This window comes from Alosa alosa, chromosome 22 (genome assembly GCF_017589495.1).
Source record: "Alosa alosa isolate M-15738 ecotype Scorff River chromosome 22, AALO_Geno_1.1, whole genome shotgun sequence".
Classification (NCBI taxonomy): Eukaryota; Metazoa; Chordata; class Actinopteri; order Clupeiformes; family Clupeidae; genus Alosa; species Alosa alosa.
In genome coordinates this window covers 17,994,162-18,013,646 of record NC_063210.1, presented here as the reverse complement: position 1 = coordinate 18,013,646, position 19,485 = coordinate 17,994,162, and the positions used below count along the sequence as shown (strand labels likewise).

At 42.1% G+C, this 19,485-nt stretch overlaps 1 protein-coding gene and 1 long non-coding RNA gene across 8 annotated transcripts; both read left to right on the top strand.

The window, feature by feature from the left end:
• The first annotated feature begins 1,742 nt into the window (after positions 1 to 1,742).
• On the top strand, positions 1,743 to 4,853 carry LOC125287047. The gene is made up of 3 exons (XR_007192292.1): positions 1,743 to 1,853; positions 3,878 to 3,949; positions 4,141 to 4,853. It is a non-coding gene; the product is annotated as an uncharacterized LOC125287047 (long non-coding RNA).
• A 79-nt stretch (positions 4,854 to 4,932) lies between these two features.
• LOC125287046 (E3 SUMO-protein ligase ZBED1-like) lies at positions 4,933 to 19,245 on the top strand. Of its 7 annotated transcripts, none has more exons than XM_048232445.1 (5): positions 4,933 to 6,892; positions 10,815 to 11,093; positions 17,069 to 17,164; positions 17,534 to 17,632; positions 17,751 to 19,245. In XM_048232445.1, exons 2-5 carry the CDS (start codon positions 10,817 to 10,819, stop codon positions 19,229 to 19,231), a joined length of 1,953 nt encoding a protein of 650 aa, XP_048088402.1. In that variant the 5' UTR covers positions 4,933 to 6,892; positions 10,815 to 10,816; the 3' UTR covers positions 19,232 to 19,245. The 7 variants fall into 7 exon arrangements, with proteins under 7 accessions (XP_048088402.1, XP_048088404.1, XP_048088403.1 ...); XM_048232447.1 differs by having other exon boundaries at positions 4,933 to 7,604; positions 17,769 to 19,245; XM_048232446.1 differs by having other exon boundaries at positions 4,933 to 7,604; positions 17,766 to 19,245.
• Positions 19,246 to 19,485: the final 240 nt, after the last annotated feature.

Genomic DNA, 19,485 nt, shown 5'->3' with positions numbered 1-19,485 from the left:
TTTATATAATGTCACATCACACAATGGAAGTGAAAGTGAAAGGGTTATTCCGTGGCCCATGTCACACCTCTCCATAGTTCCACAAAAATCGGCCCAGTTGATCCATAATCCTGCTAACAAAGCAATCAACAAACTGACTATTCTGAAGTCTTGTTTGTTTGTTTTTTTTGGAGTGAGGATAGTGTGTGGATATCAACTCTCCTGATTATGTCCTACTTTTCTTACTAACAGTAAAAAGTAAGTGTAAGAACATCTATCTTCACTTTCAGAATATGAGACAAACACAGTGACCAGCCTTGGAGAACACACACACACACACACACACACACGAGGTGCAGTTCTTAGCTTGAGCCCTCAGTGTGTGTGTATGTGTGTTTTATTTATATTATCTTCTTACTGATCAGGGTCAGGACCTGGATTCCTGAAACCTTCTTAATGCTATACTTATTTCATGAGTTATACCTTAAGATCTACCTTAAAGGAGAATTTCTGAGTTTTTTCACATAGATCTCTGTTTCTCAAGGTCAAAGTACTGTCGGTACGAAATGAAAAAAGAAAATCGGTGCCACCTAGCTCGAATTGCTGCTGCCAGCAGCAAGGCAGCTACAGTCCTATACTGGGGGCATTTTTAAAATCATGCCTGAGTTATTGTTGTTAGTATAGGCTACTTTTTTACAATGTGAAATAGACCAAAAACTCAGAAAGTCATTGCACTGATTTATGAAAACATAAAAGCCAAGAGGTAAGACCCAAAGTTCTTATGGCTTTTATTGTTTGGAGCCCCACAGCTTAAAGGTGCAGTCAGCGATTGAACAAGGTTTAAACAAAAGCATCTGCTAATAAATTTAAATAATAAAAAAAAAACATAAACAAATGTGACTTCCTGTGCAATCGCTGACTGCAACTTTAACAAGAGTTGTTAAAGAGTTACACAGCAGTGTACAGGGCCAGGGGTGTGGTGGGGGCTTACAGCCACCAGGAGGACAGATCAGCCAGGTACCCTGCCGTCGGCCTGGCATTGGACACCAGCAATCTAGCAGCAGTCACCAGCAGGGGGCGACTGCAGTTATGGATGTCTGTATATGCAGGAGTCAGAATGATAGTGTTGATTTGGATATAAAAATAAACAAACTTAAGGACCTCAATGCTATAAAGTAGAATGCTGCCCTTATTTCACTGCCAAATCTAGCATATTGTATTGATTTTTGAGTGTTCTGTATACAAGCAATAGAGAAGATTATATATATATATATATCCTATGCATGTCTTTCATTCAAGTACTACAGCCTAGAATATTTTAAAAGATGTTAACTAATTATTTGGATTATGGAAAAAAGTGTGAAGAATGTTAATACGGTGACTTGGGATAAAACCATTGACCGAATCATGACATCATGGGAAAATGCACACACATAGTGTTATGCGATATGTTCCAGACCACTTTCATTTTTTCAGAAACAAAACTGACAAGGACACTACACCAAGCTATTATTTGTGAATGTATTTCTGATCATAACACACCCATATCCTGTAATATGACCAATGGTATGGGTGTGTTACTTTGAGTAATCATCCACTGAATGGCACAAGCACACACTATTTTTGCAATTTGCATTGGTGTGATTTGCATACCCAAAGAACAAGGACACAGTTGGAGGAAGCCTCAGGCTTCATGCCCACAGATGTCAGCTGATTTTTTTTTCTCATGAGACATAAAAGACCAATGGGTGTGGAGAGAACAACCAGCTTCATTCCAGCACCTTTAAAGCCACAACACACACACACAGACACTCCACACTGAAGTCACTGACAAGGTGCGAAGACACAAGAGAGTGTTCATAGACTACTGTGCGGTAAGTTGATTCACACTTGCACTAATACAAAGAATTACTAGACATTTTCAGACTGAGTTGTTTAATATCAAGCTGTTCTTTAGGCACTCACTCAGCCTCAGTATTCAGGGTTCACTGGTGTAAAATGTGTACTAGTACACTGCTATGCTGTACATTTTGCCAGTAATATGATATATAAGTAATATATGGATTTTTCATGGCAAATTGTTTTTTTACAGCACAATTTCATGTTACTGTGGTCAGAAATACAGTACAATGGCTGAGAATATTATATATATAGAATATAGAATATATATAATAAGGTACTGGCCAATAGCTGCCAGGCTGGGGTTCATCTACCAGCTTGCTATGAGGTTCCTTCAGTGGTTCTCTGTGAGGTTCCTCCAGTGGCTTGCTATGAGGTTCCCTCAGTGGTTCTCTGTGAGGTTCCTCCAGTGGCTGACTGTGGGAATGCTCTACTGACTCTGTGAGGATTCTTCTGTGTATCTTTGTGTGTGGTGTGTGTCTTGCTGTGTATTTCTGTGTATCTGTGTGCATTCACATCAATTTGACCTGATCATCTTATGAAATGGGTCAATTTGACCTGAACATCACACATGGGTTAAAAAGTGCAAAACAGGGTAGGCAGAGGTGAGGGTGGAGTCCTATGTGACAATGTGCTGTCATATCTGGGATTAAAGCTGTCATTCCTAACAGCAATACAGTTTTTTCAACTGCTTACACACTAAATCTTTGCTTGTCACACAATTTTCTAAACATGTCCTCCAAACATCATAACCCGACACCAAATCTGCAAAACCATACACTAATTCTCAGTGTTTGACTGACTAAAACACATTTTGCAAAACACCACACACAATTTTCTACCTAACACACAAAAATCTAACAGGAAGTAACTTGATTTCGTTTTTCAACACATAACCCATCAAACACAACCCATCAAAATGCCACACTAAATCACCAGTGCTTCACTCTTTCTCTTCACATGTGTAAACACTCTTTACTTTACTGAACACCATCCAATCATTGCCTTAGTATAGGTCTATGAATAGATATACTCTCTATATAGGTATGGACCCTTTCAATCTGCTCCTAAAGATTTCCGGTTGAAATATTCAGAACCAATGCAGATACTTTGAAAATTACAGTAATCGGACTTTAGCTTACAGTAATGTTCTACAAAAAGTTGACTTTATGTATGTAAAATTTGTCTTTTTACTCTATTTTTGTTTGTTCCTATGTTACAGTACCATTAGCTCAATACATTTTTCTGTGCCTCCAGAAATGCCTTAGGAACGCTTACTGTAGAATTGTTTGTTTCTGCAGTTGAAAGGGTCTATAGGCCTATGAATACACTGTACACAATCCCCCCCCCCCACACACACACACACACACGCACACACTTGTCTTTGGAAAAAAACAAAATCAGTGTTTTCAAAACTCCATGTACATCTGGTGGTCACTGTATTCTTCTTTGCTTTTTTTCTTGTTTGCTGTAAAATACTGTATTCAAGAACTCAAATTATTTGGGAAAAATCACTATTTTGGTTTGAATATTGCTTGCATTTTACTGTGTATTTCAACTTCTCTTTGTTGATACCGTAACTTTCACTCTTGCATGGAAATACATATAGAAAGCCTAAGACAGAAGAGCTTTTAGTTTTGAGCAACAGTGTGTACATGATGTATCCAAAATGTCATATTATGACAAAAAGTGTTTGTAATGTGAGGCGAATGTTTGCTTTAAAGATGTGTTTTTGACATTTTGAATGTTGTGTGTCATTTTGCTGGAGATTTGAGGCATTTTGCATTTTGTGTGAGCAATTGTGGGTTTTGTGTGTGGAGTTTTGAAAAATAGACACAGAGTTTTGAAAATGTGTGTAAACAATTGTAAAAAACTGTAACACATAAGAGTCTGACAGTTCTTTCAACCAGAGTTGAAATCAGACTGTCAAACTGACAAGTTATAATATGAACTACTGCATGTTATTTCTAACTAAGTGTTTTGTGTTTGTATACTGTAGGTTGGATGTTATCACAAATCAGCGGTGAACAGCCATTTTGTTTGGAAAAGCCACAAGAAGACATAACTAAAGGTAAGTATTTTTTCCAATATCAACATAATCACAATGGAACTTATTTGATATATAAATAGCTTACACCAAAACAGCCACATTGTTTTCTAGTGAACCAGATACAAGTTAAAACAATTAATTTAATAACTATACACATATTTAATTCAGTTAAATATATATAAACAGTTCATGTTTGGCTACTATATTGACAGTAATGGAGTCATCTGGGTGTCGACCTGTCCCAGCTGCCGAAGTTGGCAGAGGTAGAGGGAGAATCAGAGGGAGAGGAAGAATCACAGGGAGAGGAAGATGGAGAGGGAGAGGAAGATGGAGAGGGATAATCCGAGGAAGACTTGAGTCACCACACCAACATGCTGAGAGTGGTTTTAGAAGACACAGAAGTCGTTCCAAAGACAACTCTGATGGGTCCAGATATTATTTCAGTTTCACAAAACAGTGGACTGGAAGAAACCAAGCTTACAGACCTTCCCCGACTTCCCCGAGCTACAACCCGATGTCCCCCAGCCTGACGTCGCCATACTACCACCCCACCTCTCCCCCCTACAACCCGACGTCCCCCAGCTACACACCCAGCTCGCCCTCCTACTCGCCGGTCTCTCCATCCTACTACCCCACCTCTCCAAGCTACACCCCGACGTCCCCCAGCTTCTCCCCCACCTCGCCCTCCTACTTGCCGACCTCTCCATCCTACTCCCCTTCTAGCCCAGGGTACCCCCCACAGTCTCCCACTTACACCCCAAGCTCACCCTCCCACACCCCCAGCTAACCCTCCTACTCCCCGACTTCCCCCAAATACACCTCCACCTCCTACAGTCCAAGTTCCCCAGAGTACACCCTAACGTCCCCCAAGTACTCCCCGACTTCTCCCAAATACTCCCCAACCTCGCCCAAATACAGCCCCACCTCCCCCACCTACTCCCCCACCCCACCCAAGTACAGCCCCACCTCGCCAACAGTGCAGCCCCCTCGCAGCCCCCCCCACGTCTCCCAACTACTCGCCCACTAGCCCCAAGGGCTCCACCTACAGCCCGACGTCCCCCTGATACGGCTCCACCTCCCCCACCTACAGCCCGACGTCCCCCTGATACGGCCCCACCTCCCCCACTGCCTCACCCAGCCCTGCCATCAGGCCTGACGACAGCGATGAGGAGAACAGTTTTTCAACTTTAACTTAAACTTTTCTTCGAGTCGTTTACTTTTGTCTATGTATAGTTAAAGGTGCACTATGAGTTCCTGCATGGTTTCAGCGCAATTTCATTTTTGTCTCAAATCGTTGACATCTCTCCTTGATAAAAAGTTGCCTGCCCCCTGAACTTTGAAAAAGCCCAGTCTATGGACACAACACAGGGTTCGTAAACGTCAGACAAACACTAGGGGCACAGGCTGTGCACCAATATATAACAAACCACGTTCCGGCCAATCACCGACAAGATGGTTGGGGGTGTGGGTGGGGGTTAGTGTGCGTCGAGTTGATTGAGTAGTGTAAAATATTGTATAAAGACCTAGAATATAATTTTACTCACTGGCTCAGCCATCTTAGCGTTAGCGTAGCACAAATCCACTTTCCATTTCCATGCGCGTTCATGACAGTTACGGAAACGTGGGGGGAGGGGCAAGCTTGCTCTGTTTTGTTTGGTATTTACTTGGAACGTCAACAGAAGTGATGTCATGCAGGAACTCATAGTGCGCCTTTAAGTAATGATTATTCTATTTTTTATATATTATGTGCTTGAATAAGATATATAATTTACACTGGCAATGTACTTGTACTGTCAATCTCTTGCACTATGATACCACTGCACCTTTCTGCATTTTATTCCACACCCTTCCACATGATACAATCTAACTTTACTGTAATGGCACACTATTGATCTTCCTTTGGATTTTTGTAGTATGTATGTGTGCGTGGATGTCATACAGTATGTCTGTGTGCCTATATGTATGTGACATGGTGACATCATGGCGACTTCCTGTCCCATCTGAGGAAGTCGGACAGCATTTCTAACCAGCATGCATCGCGTTCAATCTAGTCTGGGTCTCTCTCTCTCTCTCTCTCTACTAGTGTTTACACTCTTTATTTTTTGTTTTTTGTCTTCTTTGTGGGTCTCCCTGCATATTTTGAATGAAATGTTTTACACCATGCCATGACCTACCCAGCTAAATAATACTATCATATTATCAAGGTAAGAGCCACAGTAATTATAACTATATAGTTTGGAGCCCCACTGCTTAACATAAGTGCAGACAGCAGGGCCAGGGTGGTGGGGTCCCACAGCCACCAGAAGGACAGATCAACAAGAATCTGTTGCAGCTGCACCATCTGTTGATAAGAGTACCATGTTGAACCAGTCTCGAAGACATCAACAACTCTTCCCAAGGTCTCAAGGTTGGCAGTGGCACCTCGGAATGTGCGACGAGTCATCACGACCAGTAAATTTCCACACCAGAGACACAGGGCTGCTTTCTGCCCTGCTATGATATATAAGATAAGACTAGAGAGCACATTGTTGGTCAGCTTAGCTTTTTTATTCTTCCCTTGCCAGCTTGAAACGGAGAACTCCTTTTTTTGTGTGCTAATAAAACTGGATCGGTGATAGATTGGGCAAAGAAAGTCCACTCTAGACTGTTTTTATCCTGTTCTTCATTGCATTTTTATCCTTTTCCTGATCTTCTGCCTCACTGCTACATCGCTGCTGAAGTTTGCTCAGGAGTAACCTGCCCATACTGATACTGTTAAGATACCAAGATGTGGAAACTCTAGGGGAAACAGATCCAGAGATAAACGGGAACGCCGCGGGGGGAGACAACAAGGGAGAAACGCAGGACCCGTGGAAACAGTCTCCATTGCAACCAACCACCACACTCAGTTACCACAATCATTATCCCCACCCAAAGGACTTCTCCGCCTGGCCCCCGCTGTCCAGAGGCCCTGCTTTCCCACAGGTGATTTACATTTATTCATTTAGCAGACACTGTTATCCAAAGTGACTTGCCTAATTCATAATGCATAATAGAATATTATGTCAACTATATTACAAGGGATTACATTGCAAGTTGCTGTCCCCTGAGCAACATCTTGCTCAAGGGCACTACGGTATTGAACCCACAACTTTTCAGGCTACTGCAATCTAGCCAGGCTCCTTAACCACTACACTACAACCCAGCCCCCAACCCGGACCGGCTGTCTATGGAGGGCATATATGGGCTGATGAATGGCCTCCTGACTACTAAAATATGAAAGGTCGTCTTTGTCTGGAGCCAGACAAATCTTGACACATGAATTTCTGCAGCTACATGACTGTTGATAAGAGAATACCGCTTTAAACCAGTTCAGACACCCAAAAGCATTGTCATGTGATCAAGGTCACTGCTGTGTGTGTGTGTTGTTGATTATCAGGTGTGTGGTGCCTCTGTGTCTTAGCCCTACCCCTTGGAGGCATATATATATGACCAGTATAACTATTGTGTATTGAGAAGCAGAAACCTTTTTTGTATATTAATGAAGCTGGATGATTGGTGAAGATCGAGCAAAGAAAGTCCAATCTATTTAGATTTTTGTTGTGTTCCTGATTGCATTTATATTTTTCCTCTTTTGTGTATCATCATTATATCAATGCTGAAGTCTGCTATAGTGTAACCTGCCCATACCCAGAAGGTGAGTCCTGTACTTATATTAGTTTTTATTAAAAAATGTAGAAAACCCGTTCACTCGTAGGCCGCCATGGTTATGTACGTCTCAATGCTTTCTGGGTAGTGACGTGAGAAGATGAGTCCTACCTGTACTTGTGGCAAAAACCTTCTTCCAGTAGCAGCAACTGGAATCCATGCATTTTCACGGAATTATTTCGCTCAACTTATCGTGACTAAATTCAAGATGGCTGCAAACGCTAAACTTTGTGAAGATACTGTCTGTATAAATCGTCTTGTAAGTAAACTACCAGTGCTTTTTTAAAGTTCTCAATGTCTCGTTTTAAATGTCAGGGCCCTCGGAAGTCTACCAATGAAGTGTGGAGATACATTGAGCCTCGTGAAATGGTGTAAAACAGTGATTTATTTGCATGGCTAGCCCGATGCCAAGCACCACCATTGAAAAAAAAAAGCTGTTGGTAGCATCGGCTAACTAGCGCCAGATTTTGGAGTGCAGGGGACAAGCCGAGATGGGCTATGAGACATACGTTCACACTCGGTATCATGTTTCAACACACTTTAGGTCAATATCACACCGGATGTCTGTTCTTATCAACAAGACGCTGTGGGATACGGAAAATCTCCTGCGTCTCTCTTTCTCTGCACTGGAAAGGGGCAGAAAGTGGCAGAACCTGCCAGGTGCTGACACCGATTCAGAAAGCACCAAAGTGCCTGACACATACGCAAAAGGAAAAGTGATGTGATGAGCTCGATCTGAATGTCAGAGAGCAAATGAAGAGCTCTTTTCCAAAACACTAGAAATACATTTTTGAAAACATTAATAAGTCATGTTGATTTAATTGTGTATTTCAGGTAATATCAATAATATTGTGTGTTTTTATTGAGTAAAGATAAATCGAAAATAACAATGACCCAAATACAGTTTTCAACAAAACGTTATACAAGATTCAAAAAAACGTTTTTATGAAAATGCATTAAAATGGTGGATATAGCGTAAACTCAAAGCCTTTACACTTTTGGTGAATAAAACATAATGGGAAAACTCTAAATACATGCGTACTGTGACTGAGATAAATTGACAGTCTCAAAACGCACGGTAATAAAATAAACAGATGGCAAAGAGTGAATAAAACTTGAAGCCTGAATCAACTTTAGGGAGAGTGGCCTTGTGAGGTCCTCCTCCTCTGCAGTTGAGCTAAAAAATACAGCCAGACTGTCACAAAGTGAATGCAGTCACAGCTGAAACAGAGACGTGAGCAATCTCTGACATAAGTATTCCTACGAGAGTACGGAGATCTCGTCACATACCCAGAAGGTGAGCCCTACCCGTATCTATGCCAAAACTATAAACATGCTAAGCATGTGTTAAATATGGCTGAAAGGAAGGAGTGGAGTGGCTGTGTAAACCTCCTCCTGGACTACAAACACACTAAACATGTGTTGGAACATGATTGGTTGTGAATGCCTCCTCATACTATAAGGCGGTGTGAGATAACGAAAATCCCTTTTGTTTCTCTCTGCCCTGAAAAGTGTCAGAAGCTATAAAGTGCAGAGGTGAATAAAATAAAAAGTCAATACACCCAAATCATATACAAATTGGATTGCAGTGTCAGGGTGTCATGCATAAACCTGACTGTCAAGAATTCAAAGCCTATACAAAGAGTTTAAAAAACTCAAAGCTTATAAAGAAAAGTGGATCAATGCCTAAACATCACTAAAGGGAGAGGGCAGCCAAATCCACTTTCATATGTGTATGAAAGAGAGAGAGGGAGATAGAGTGATATAAAGGCCCCAAAGTGTCCCATGCATTTGTCAGTCTGACCCAGCACAATTTCACTGAGGACATGTTAAAGATAAATATCAATTTGAGCACATGCGTGGGGGTGGACAATGAGAATTCTATTTTGATTTTGGGTAGTGGGTGTGGCGGAAACAAGAGATGATCAAGAGATGCCATATCTCAGGGAGACTGACAAATCCCCACCAATAAAAGAGGAGGAATGTGTGTGAAAGAGGAGAATTTTGTGTATAAAAACAAAAAGAACTGTCTCATCTTATGCATACTGAAATAACTATGCAAAACCATAATGGTTATTTATTCTACTAGTGCAGTGCCCGTTCAAACATGCCATTCCTGTGGAAAACTTGTAGCCCAATTACATGCCCGCAGGTATGCCTGCTTTAAAAATAGGATGATAAGGAAAACCATCATTCCAGCTAAGCATTCAATAATGAATACTGAATATTATAATATATTAGCCTATAATTAGTGTGCAGTAAGCAGAATTTATGCATGGCTGTATGTGACATTTTTACAGATCAAAATGGCATAAGCCTGCTTTGAGTTAAGGCTATATGTTTATTGTGAAGCTTATTGAATAACTTCCTGATAGAGAAGACAAACCATTTTGTGGAATGATGCATCATTGTATAAAATTTGCAACGATATGACTCAACAATCTGTGGTAGGCCTAGTCTACATCATTTTTACCTCATTTTGAATAGCCATAGCATACCCATGTTTGTTGGCATGTTGTCTGCAGAATCTGGCTCTCTGGCACTCTGAGACACAGACTCACCCTCTTATTCGAGAGACTTTGCTGAAAAAAAAGTGTTTTAGGGAGTACTCTAATTCGAGAGAACAGTTCAACAAACAACCGAGACTAGCCGTTATGACCGCTGCAGCTGCTGCTGCAGACAGTGAGTGGACTAACAACTCAGACCCTGCTGAAGAAACAGACAATGAGCAAGAAAGACCATTCAGGCAATGCGAGAGGCCATAGCCTGTCACCAAAGCCCAGGGGGAAAGAGGCGCCGTCAACCAACATGCACCTCTTATCCAACACAGTGTTGGACCTAGACTTCCGTACAGACAGAGGCACCTTCCTTAACCTGGCTAACACTATATACTGAAAAAAATCTGAAACTTCCATACAGAAAATGATTATGGACAAAATAAGGACTCAGGTCAGATGGAAATGACATGACCGTCGGTCAGTCCTCATTTCACTTGCAACTGAAAAACATAAATGACAACATTTACATTCCATTGGAATTGAAAAATAAATGCATAGACTTATATTTTTCTAGCCCCATCTTATGTGGATTCACCATCCTTGGAAATGTAGTAGAAACAAACAAATCTACCTTTTCAGATCTGCACTGATTGACTGATTTGAGATGATAAGCTGACAACTTGCTTTGTCTATCTAAACAGCAATGGCAAGAAACTCAGGAGGTGTTGAACTCTTCTGCGCTGGCAGCAATCTCAGTGGTGTGATCCATGCCAACGTCAGCGGTCCAAGAGTCTGCAGTTCAGACCAAGAGGATAACATCAGGGAGGACTTCAGGGGAAACTGTGTCAACGTCACAGGGCTCGGTGGCTGGACAACAGACACCAGATTCGCTACGCAAGGAAACTGGCCAAGACATAAACAAACAATGCCGTACTTCGACAGCTGGTCACCTGCTGATGGAAATCCCACTGAATTCCCAGGTGAGATGAAAATGTTAATACGTTCAAATGAACGGAGACAGAATCATGTTGGGTACAGGCTAAACCGGACCGGTTAAGCTGGGCCACTGCTCATTAGAACAGACCAGACTCTGAGTGATGGGGAGAGCAGAGATGCTGATGGAGCAAAGTGGTGGCTGTGTCTAAGTTTCAAGTTTTCCACATTTTGTTATGTTTCAGACTCATCTTAAAATGGATTCAATTCATTTTTACTCCAACACTCCACAAAAAAAAACAGGTGTATGGAGTGTTTTGTAAATTTATGAAGAATAAAAGACATATCCCATTTACATAACATTACATCATATGGCAGATTTAGCTAAAACGTGTCATAATGGATTGGAAATGGCTACAGAAGTCACTGTGTCACAATGGAATTCTAAACAACAGCATCCTCTGCCACCATATGGCATTATTCATTGTTAAATTCCTTTAATAAGCAAGATCATAAGTGGCATGACATGAACCATGTGAAAAAACATCAGTACTATGGATTAAAGTGAGTCGATACCATCATAAGAACAGGAACCTGAGACACAAGACACTCAAGAATATTCCAGGATCTCCAAAAAAAGAAATATAAAAGGCAAAAAGGAGAAACGCAAAAGGTGATCATCGAGGTGCTGGCAGAGGGCCCTTTAGCAGTGGAGTAAACCATGCCAGACCGTGTAGCCAGGCCGAGAAGAACAAACAGAGACATGAGGTCCAGAGATCTGACCTCACACACTCGCAACCATCGGAGAAGAGGGAGAAGTCAACCGCCCCGTAAGAACACACGTGCAGGAACCAGACAAGAACATCCTCCTCCACACATTCCGTCCTTGTTTGACACCTTGTCTTTCGCTGAAGGAGCCCCCAGTCAATCCCGAGGTGAGGATTGTCAGATAAAAAGGGTTGATCATTTCAGTGTTCTTTTCAGAGATGATGATAACCCTTGATGGTCATTCTATTACATGATCTCATAACAACATGAGAATGTTCATGAACAATTGTAGGCTCTCAGTAATACTCATTGAGCTGATCCAACTTTGGGCCTACAAAGAAGCTGAGGAATGTTGTAATGTTGAGTAAGCTGTATAGTGGCTGCCACTGCATTTCTGAGTGCATCATCTAGTGGAGATTCATGGCAAACTGGCAGCAATCCAGAGTTATGCTACTGCAGATTGTGTGTGTGACAGACAGATATGACTAAAACCGAACAAAACTCTAAAAAGAAAACAGCTGTAGGCCCAAGATTGAATGCCATTCATTCAATGTTAATCAGCAGAACATGGGCATATAATATTGTCTTAATGTACCAATAAAAATGTCTTAAACAGGTCAATATTTCATAAACTAGATGTACCGCAGAGCGGTACAAAATATGACCGCCGCCCAGTCCAGCACATTTTGTCCACAAAAATAAATCACGCTGAAAGGCCTATATGATTCTAACTGTCTAACTAAATTGCATTATCCACACTCAATTCTCACTGGTATCTGCTAGACAACAAGTACCAAAACATGATTAGTTCATAGATTTCACATGTAAAATTCATTTTATACAACCCCACCCCCATCTTGCCTGTTCATAATTCTGAGAAATTCTTGAATTGTGTGCATGTGTGCGTGCACGTTTATGTTTATGTGTGTGGGTGTGTGTGTGTGTGTGTGTGTGCGTGCTTGTGTGTTTGCCTGCGTATGTGTGTTTGTGCATGTGCATGCATGCGTACATATGTCTACTGTGTGAGTATGTGTCATACGTATGATTACTGTGAATGTATGTGTGTGCGTGTGTATCTGTTTATGCACATGTGTGCACATGGAATGGGTTAACATGACCCCTGGAGGCAAACATACGGAAAAAATTGGTCATCCTAGGCCCTACGGTTCTCAAGATATTCACATAAAACTGTGTCTGCCCTACCCTCCTTTCGGGGGGTCCAGTACAGCGAGGGGGCTACAGATCAAAACGAAAAACGATGGTTCCATGCTATCCATGTGGGGTTCCATTCCCACCAAGTTTTGTGTACCCCGGTCTTTCAGTGTCCCGGGAATCCTTGTTGGTGTACGGTCACTAAATGTACACATAAATTATTTTATTGTAAGGCCCCCCATGAACGAAGGTTCACAAAACTTGGCATGCATTCGGAGGGTGTCATAATGATCCTACACCCTCAATTTCGTGCAGTTTTGACCATGTCAGCCAGAGATATTGTGATGAAAACATGAAAAAAAAAAAAAAAAATCTGACTAAACCTATATGACCGCCGCTTCGCTGCGCGGCGGTCATAATAAGACATTGCCAAAGGCTGGGATATTCTGGAGACACAATGTTCTAAATCTCAAGCACAAGTATTGGAAGGTTGTTTCCACTGTGCTTCCAATAGAGCCCTGTTATTTTACTACTCCTTGTCATTTTCTTTAATTTTTGTTTTTATGTTCATTATTATTATTAAAAGGGCCATCTGTTGTTATTTTTGAGATTTTTCATCTGTTCTTATCTTTATTCAGTCTATTAATATTTTATCTTATTTTTTATATAAAGCACTTTACATGAATTGACTTGACTTGACCAGACCACAAGCTATCTGAGGAGGAGTCTGTTTTGGCCATTGATGTCACTATGGAATTTAAGATATGAGTAGGCCCAAGCGTGTCACCGTGAAATCAGCCACCACAGATTGCCGATTGTTATTAAACAGGAATAGGCCTATGCTCAAAACATGACATTCTACTTGCTTGTAAGAAACCCCTAAAGTTCAAAAAAGCTACCATCCGCTATCTTGAGATAATTTCCTACGGGAAAATAACATGGGGATTTTGAATTACCGCACCTGTTAAACTCGCGGGTAAGAAGAAATCGGACATGCAAACGTTTTCCTCTCTTTCCACACTTTATTTTTTGCTACCCCAGAGCTAAATTGCAATGCAACTTACCATAGGCAGTTAGCTTCAATTAACACCCGGATCTCCTTATATGAGCAAAGATGGCAGCTTTGGGCACTTTTTGTAGGCGAACTTCAGGTCTATGATCCCTGTGTCACACTGCAGATCACGTCCAATGTTCCTCCTTTGTTGATTTGTTTCCACCCCTCAAACGAAAACACACCTGTTTCTGATTCTTCAACACTCATAAAGGACTTTATTAGGCGATTAGCTCCAATGGGAAGTCAAAGAGTGCAAATGGAAAGTCAAGGTGGGTATCTGAATGGTCGATGTTCAGATGCAGAGGCAGGTAGGCCTACGGGCAGGCAAGGGTGCTGAGGGTGCTCATCTGTCCCTTTGCCCCTCAATGTCTAGGCTTAACCGTGGTGTTTTAATCATTTAACAATAACTGCAGTTAGCTGTGAACGTTTAATAATAATTTATGAAATAATAATTCATGTTGAAACAAATAAAAATAGCTGGCTGCATGTTTATGTCGACGTGAACTCATGACGCGCACTGACGACTGATTATGTTGAAAGAGAAATTAAGCAGGTTAAGTTAATTTAAATAGCCTAGGCTACTTAAGAATGTCTGTTAGCCTGACCATTCAGTTGATGTTGGGAAAACAAACAGTTTATACTATTTATCTCGTAACGTTTTTTTTCTTTGAAAACAATCTTGTTTTGTTGTAGGCTATATTTGCAGCATTGGCTTTTCAACAAAAATGAATGTAAAACGACCTGACGTCAAACGTTATCATTTATTTTACTGTCTATGGTTATTACTCGGTTTCGTTTCCATCGAAACCATTAAGCTCTCAATATCTTTTTAAAATGGCAAGGGGAAAGCGTCGTTTTCAAAACATTTAATTGTTACCTATGCCTACATTTTATTTTGGGCGAATTTCTGTCCACTCCTGGCTGCAGTAGGCCTAGCCTAAGAATGCAAAAGTGTGCGAATGAATGCAAATCTGTTGCGAGGGAACGCAAAAGAGTGATCTGGCTACTGGCAGAGGTCTGAACTCTCCGACTAGGTTCTATTTGTCTCTCGTATCAATTGAGGAAGTGCTGTATGTTGCGTCTGACTTTTGTTTTGTCAGAGGTGAAACTGGCTGGGCTGTATGGCAAGCCGATTGAGCATTTATTCAGATATCTTGATATCAGGCATAATTGTCATGTACATGCAAGCCATTTCTGGCCACTAGTTAACTAGTGAGCCATTTCTGTGTGAACTAGTTAACTAGTGACAGCAAAATGCTCACTAGTTAACTAGTAAGGCTAAATTCTCTCTAGTTAACTAGTTCATATGTTTCATATCTTACTAGTTAACTAGTAATGCTCAGCATGTTCACTAGTTAACTAGTGGACACTGAAATGTGCACTAGTTAACTAGTTTAAAGACTTATATATTTTACTAATCAACTAGTAAGGTACAAAAATGTTTACTAGCTGACTACTGAATGTCAAATTCCCACTTGTTAACTTCTATGTAATTTGGCCAGCCGCTTGAGCATTTATTCTGATATCTTGATATCAGGCCAACATGCAAGCCATTTTTTAGTTAACTAGTGAGTCATGTTTGTGCACACTAGTTAACTAGTGACAGCATAAATGCCCACTAGGTAATTAGTGAACACATATTAGCTTCACTAGTTAACTAGTGAGAGCCAGAAATGTCCACTAGTTAACTAGTAAAGGCCAAAATGCATACCAGTCAGCTAGTTGAAGGCTTTTGGGTCTCACTAGTTAACTAGTGACAGCCAAAAATGTGCACATGTTTACTAGTGAAGTCAAAACTCTTCACTAGTTAACTAGTTGGAGTAGGTCAATGTCACTAGTTAACTAGTGAACCATAAATGGCTTACTAGCTAGCTAGGTGATGGCAGCAGGCTCACTAGTTAACTAGTTGATGCATCCTTTGTCCAAACTAGTTAACTAGTGAGGTCATAAATGTATACTAGTAAACTAGTTGAAGCCTAAATTCACACTAGTCAGCTGGCGCAGAATTAAAATTAGGAGGCGGAGAACTCTGAAAATTGAGGCTTTCTATTGGCTCCCTATGTCCAAATAGAACATGACAACCAATCACAGCGCAGAATTTCACAAAATCCCACCCACAACATTTGCATGTGGCACACAAGTTAACATGCTGGCCAAAGGAACTTTAACTAGTAAACTAGTGGCTTCAATGTGACACTTACATGTAAACTAGTGAAGGCAGAACTGCTCACTAGTTAACTAGTGAAGACACAAATGCCCACTAGTTAACTAGTGAGGTCTGAAAAGTGTCACTAGTTTACTAGTGTGCACCAAAACACCCACTAGTGAACTAGTGGTGGCAATTTCCATTTGACTAGTTAACTAGTGAGGTGCAAAAAGTGTCACTAGTTTACTAGTGTGCCCCAAAATGCCCACTAGTAAACTAGTGAAGGCCATTTCAGCCCCACTAGTTAACTAGTGAGATGCCAAAATGGTCACTTGTTAACATGTAAAGGCCAAAATACCCACTAGTTTATTAGTGAGGGTGTTGTAGGCCTTACTAGTTAACTAGTGGCATGCATATTTTGTTCACTAGTTAACTCGTTACACCTAAAAACAAACAAGCTGACCGTTTTTGTCCACTAGTTAACTAGTCCTACTGCCATTTATGGTTCACTAGTTAACTAGTGACATTGACCTACTGCAACTAGTTAACTAGTGAGGTGTTTTGCCTTCACTAGTAAACATGTGCACATTTTTGGCTGTCACTAGTTAACTAGTGAGACCCAAAAGCCTTCAACTAGCTGACTGGTATGCATTTTGGCCTTTACTAGTTAACTAGTGAGCCTTTTGGCTCCCACTAGTTAACTAGTGTGCATATTTTGGCCCTCACTAGTTAACTAGTTCACACAAACATGGCTCACTAGTTAACTAGTTGACAAAAATGGCTTACATGTACATGACAATTATGCCTGATATCAAGATATCAGAATAAATGCTCAATCGGCTTGCCATAGGGCTGGGCATATTACAATGCGCTGCTGATGGTTTGCATGTTGTGTTCCACAGCCCCACTGAAGACGGAGGAAACTTTACTCTACAAAGAGTATAACCAACAACAGATTGAAGTGGATATCGTCAGTTATCCCAGTATCATGGCATCCAGTAAGAATCCCCAACAGAATTCCTCAATAATACATCAACAAACAAGCATTTTTCAAAAACTGCTTCGATGCCATCATGTTAAGCCCGCCTTAATGGTTGTGATTGGTGCCTGGGTTTAGGGACATTGGAAATCGGAGTGAATGGCCTCTTTGCTAGACGGACCTGCAGAGCAAATTCAAATATGCCAAAGGTTCGTCTGGGTTCTCCCAGGCTAATGTCATGTAGAAAACAAAGATAATTTAAAATAGTAGTTCTAATGAGTGAAAAACAACTACAAATAAAGAACTGCTGTTCCATGTGTCAAACAAGAAGACAAAAAACAAGATACACATATTAACTGGTGCTGTTAAATCTGTTTGCTTGAAATAGGCAGGAAGCAATGCAGAAGGAGGAGTGGGAACAGCAAGAGCAGAAAACGATACTTGGCTGAGTTACAACCCGTGACCGTACCTCAACAAGTCTCTCAAGGTTAGTATTCATGACCTTTTACAAATCTAAAATCATTTGATCATCAATTATGTTATTATATATATTATAATATAACATCATATAGTTCATGTCAGTTAATAGTCCTTTTAATCAACAGTGGTATTCATTTCAGAAGATGAGCATCTGAAGCACCACCTTTTGAAAATGCTGGTAACTGACCTGCTGCCCTTTAGCAAGGTGAAAGACGTGGGCTTTCGAGCCTACTGCCGGGCCCTCAACCCGACCTTTGACCCGCCTTCCTCCGCCCTGTGGGTGCGCACAGAGCTCCAGAGCGTGTACGAGCACATCAAGGCTGAGGTGCGTAACATGCTGCAGTCGGTCCCAGAGGTGGCTCTGACCGCTGAGATGTGGACGCACACCTCTGAGGGCGTCTACTTGACGGTCAGCTGCCACTTCATCGATCGCTACTGGAAGCGCCGGAACTGCCTGCTGGAGACGGTGGCGCTAGATTCGGAAAGGGATGCGTCCCGCGTGGCCGAGCAGCTTCTGAAGACGTCCAGCGACTGGGGCATCGCCGACAAGGTCAAGGTGGTCGTGTCCAACATGATTTGCAAAGGCAGCATGACGGAAAGTTGCGAGGCCAAAGGCTGGGCGCACGTCCGCTGCTTCGTGTGCAATCTGGACATCGTGTTCCGCGAGGCGCTCGCCAAGCTTGACGAGCCGTTGTGGCGCGTGCCACAGCTCCTGCGCAAGTGTCGTGCCATCGTGCGCTTCTTCCAGCAGGAGCGCGATGCCCAGCGGCAGCTCCGTGCCAACCAGGAGAAGCTGAATCTCAGCCCATTGCGGCTCGTCCAGGCCGCCGCGGAGGACACATGGCTGGACGTGGGTACCATGCTCCAGCGGTTGTCCGAGCAGCGAGCTGCCATCAACCTGGTGCTCCTGCAGCATGTCAAGGAGGACCTCTGGCTGAACGATCGCGATGTGGAAAAAATCAATTCTGTACTAGCTGCCCTGCAGCCCCTCAGGGACACAGCAAAGGAGATGGTGAGCGACGGGTACGAGTCACTCTCCAACATCATCCCGCTCGTCGACAACCTGCAGAAGTCGATGGCCCGGCTGTCCGAGGATGGCAATCAGGTGGCCAAGGCGCTGGCAGACGTCTGCTTGAGGCGCTTCAGCCATGCGGGGGACCACCGCTGGATGGCCTTGAGCACTGCGATGGACCCGCGCTTCAAGAACATCATGCTCTTCAGCAGCAGGGCGCAGACGATCGAACAGAAACTCCAAGCGGAGCTGAAAGCTCTGTGCCCGAGTAAAGACGCCAGTCCATTGGGCTTTGGGACAGACGAAGTGGACGCGATACTGAAGAAGTACAAGAGCACCAACACGATGGTCAGAGATCAGAACCCGCTGGACTTTTGGAGACTGCCCAGGGGGTTTAAGAAGCTAAGCCACATCGCACAAAAATATCTTACAGTCGTGTCGACGGCCGTCCCTCTACAGAGGGCCTTCAACCCAGAAATTTCCAGAAGGGTGCACCACAGCAGGTGTCACCTGGAGCCTGAGAACGTGAACTTGATGATGTTCCTGAATGGACACTGGTCCATCGAGAGCAGTAACTCACCAGAGTCAGAATAAATTTTGTTTTCATACCTTTTATATGTGGATAACCTCAGTCAATCTTACACAATTCTGTGTTTCTGGCCTTACTGATAGGTTACGTTGTGCCACTTGAATATGACCGGTTGAATGTAGGATAAAAGTGTGATTTATAAATATATCAGAATATATTTTTGATGAGTACAATACATTTTGTACAATGTTTTATGTTGGTTTATTGGTGACACAGACATACATAGTACCAAACCTGAATAAATACTACCACCTAGTGT

Coding starts and splice junctions, on each gene's coding strand:
- LOC125287046 (XM_048232445.1), top strand. CDS start 10,817: ATGGCAAGAAACTCAGGAGGTGTTGAACTCTTCTGCGCTGGCAGCAAT. Junction 11,094..17,068: donor AAATCCCACTGAATTCCCAG/GTGAGATGAAAA, acceptor TGTGTTCCACAG/CCCCACTGAAGACGGAGGAA. Junction 17,633..17,750: donor ACCTCAACAAGTCTCTCAAG/GTTAGTATTCAT, acceptor TTTAATCAACAG/TGGTATTCATTTCAGAAGAT.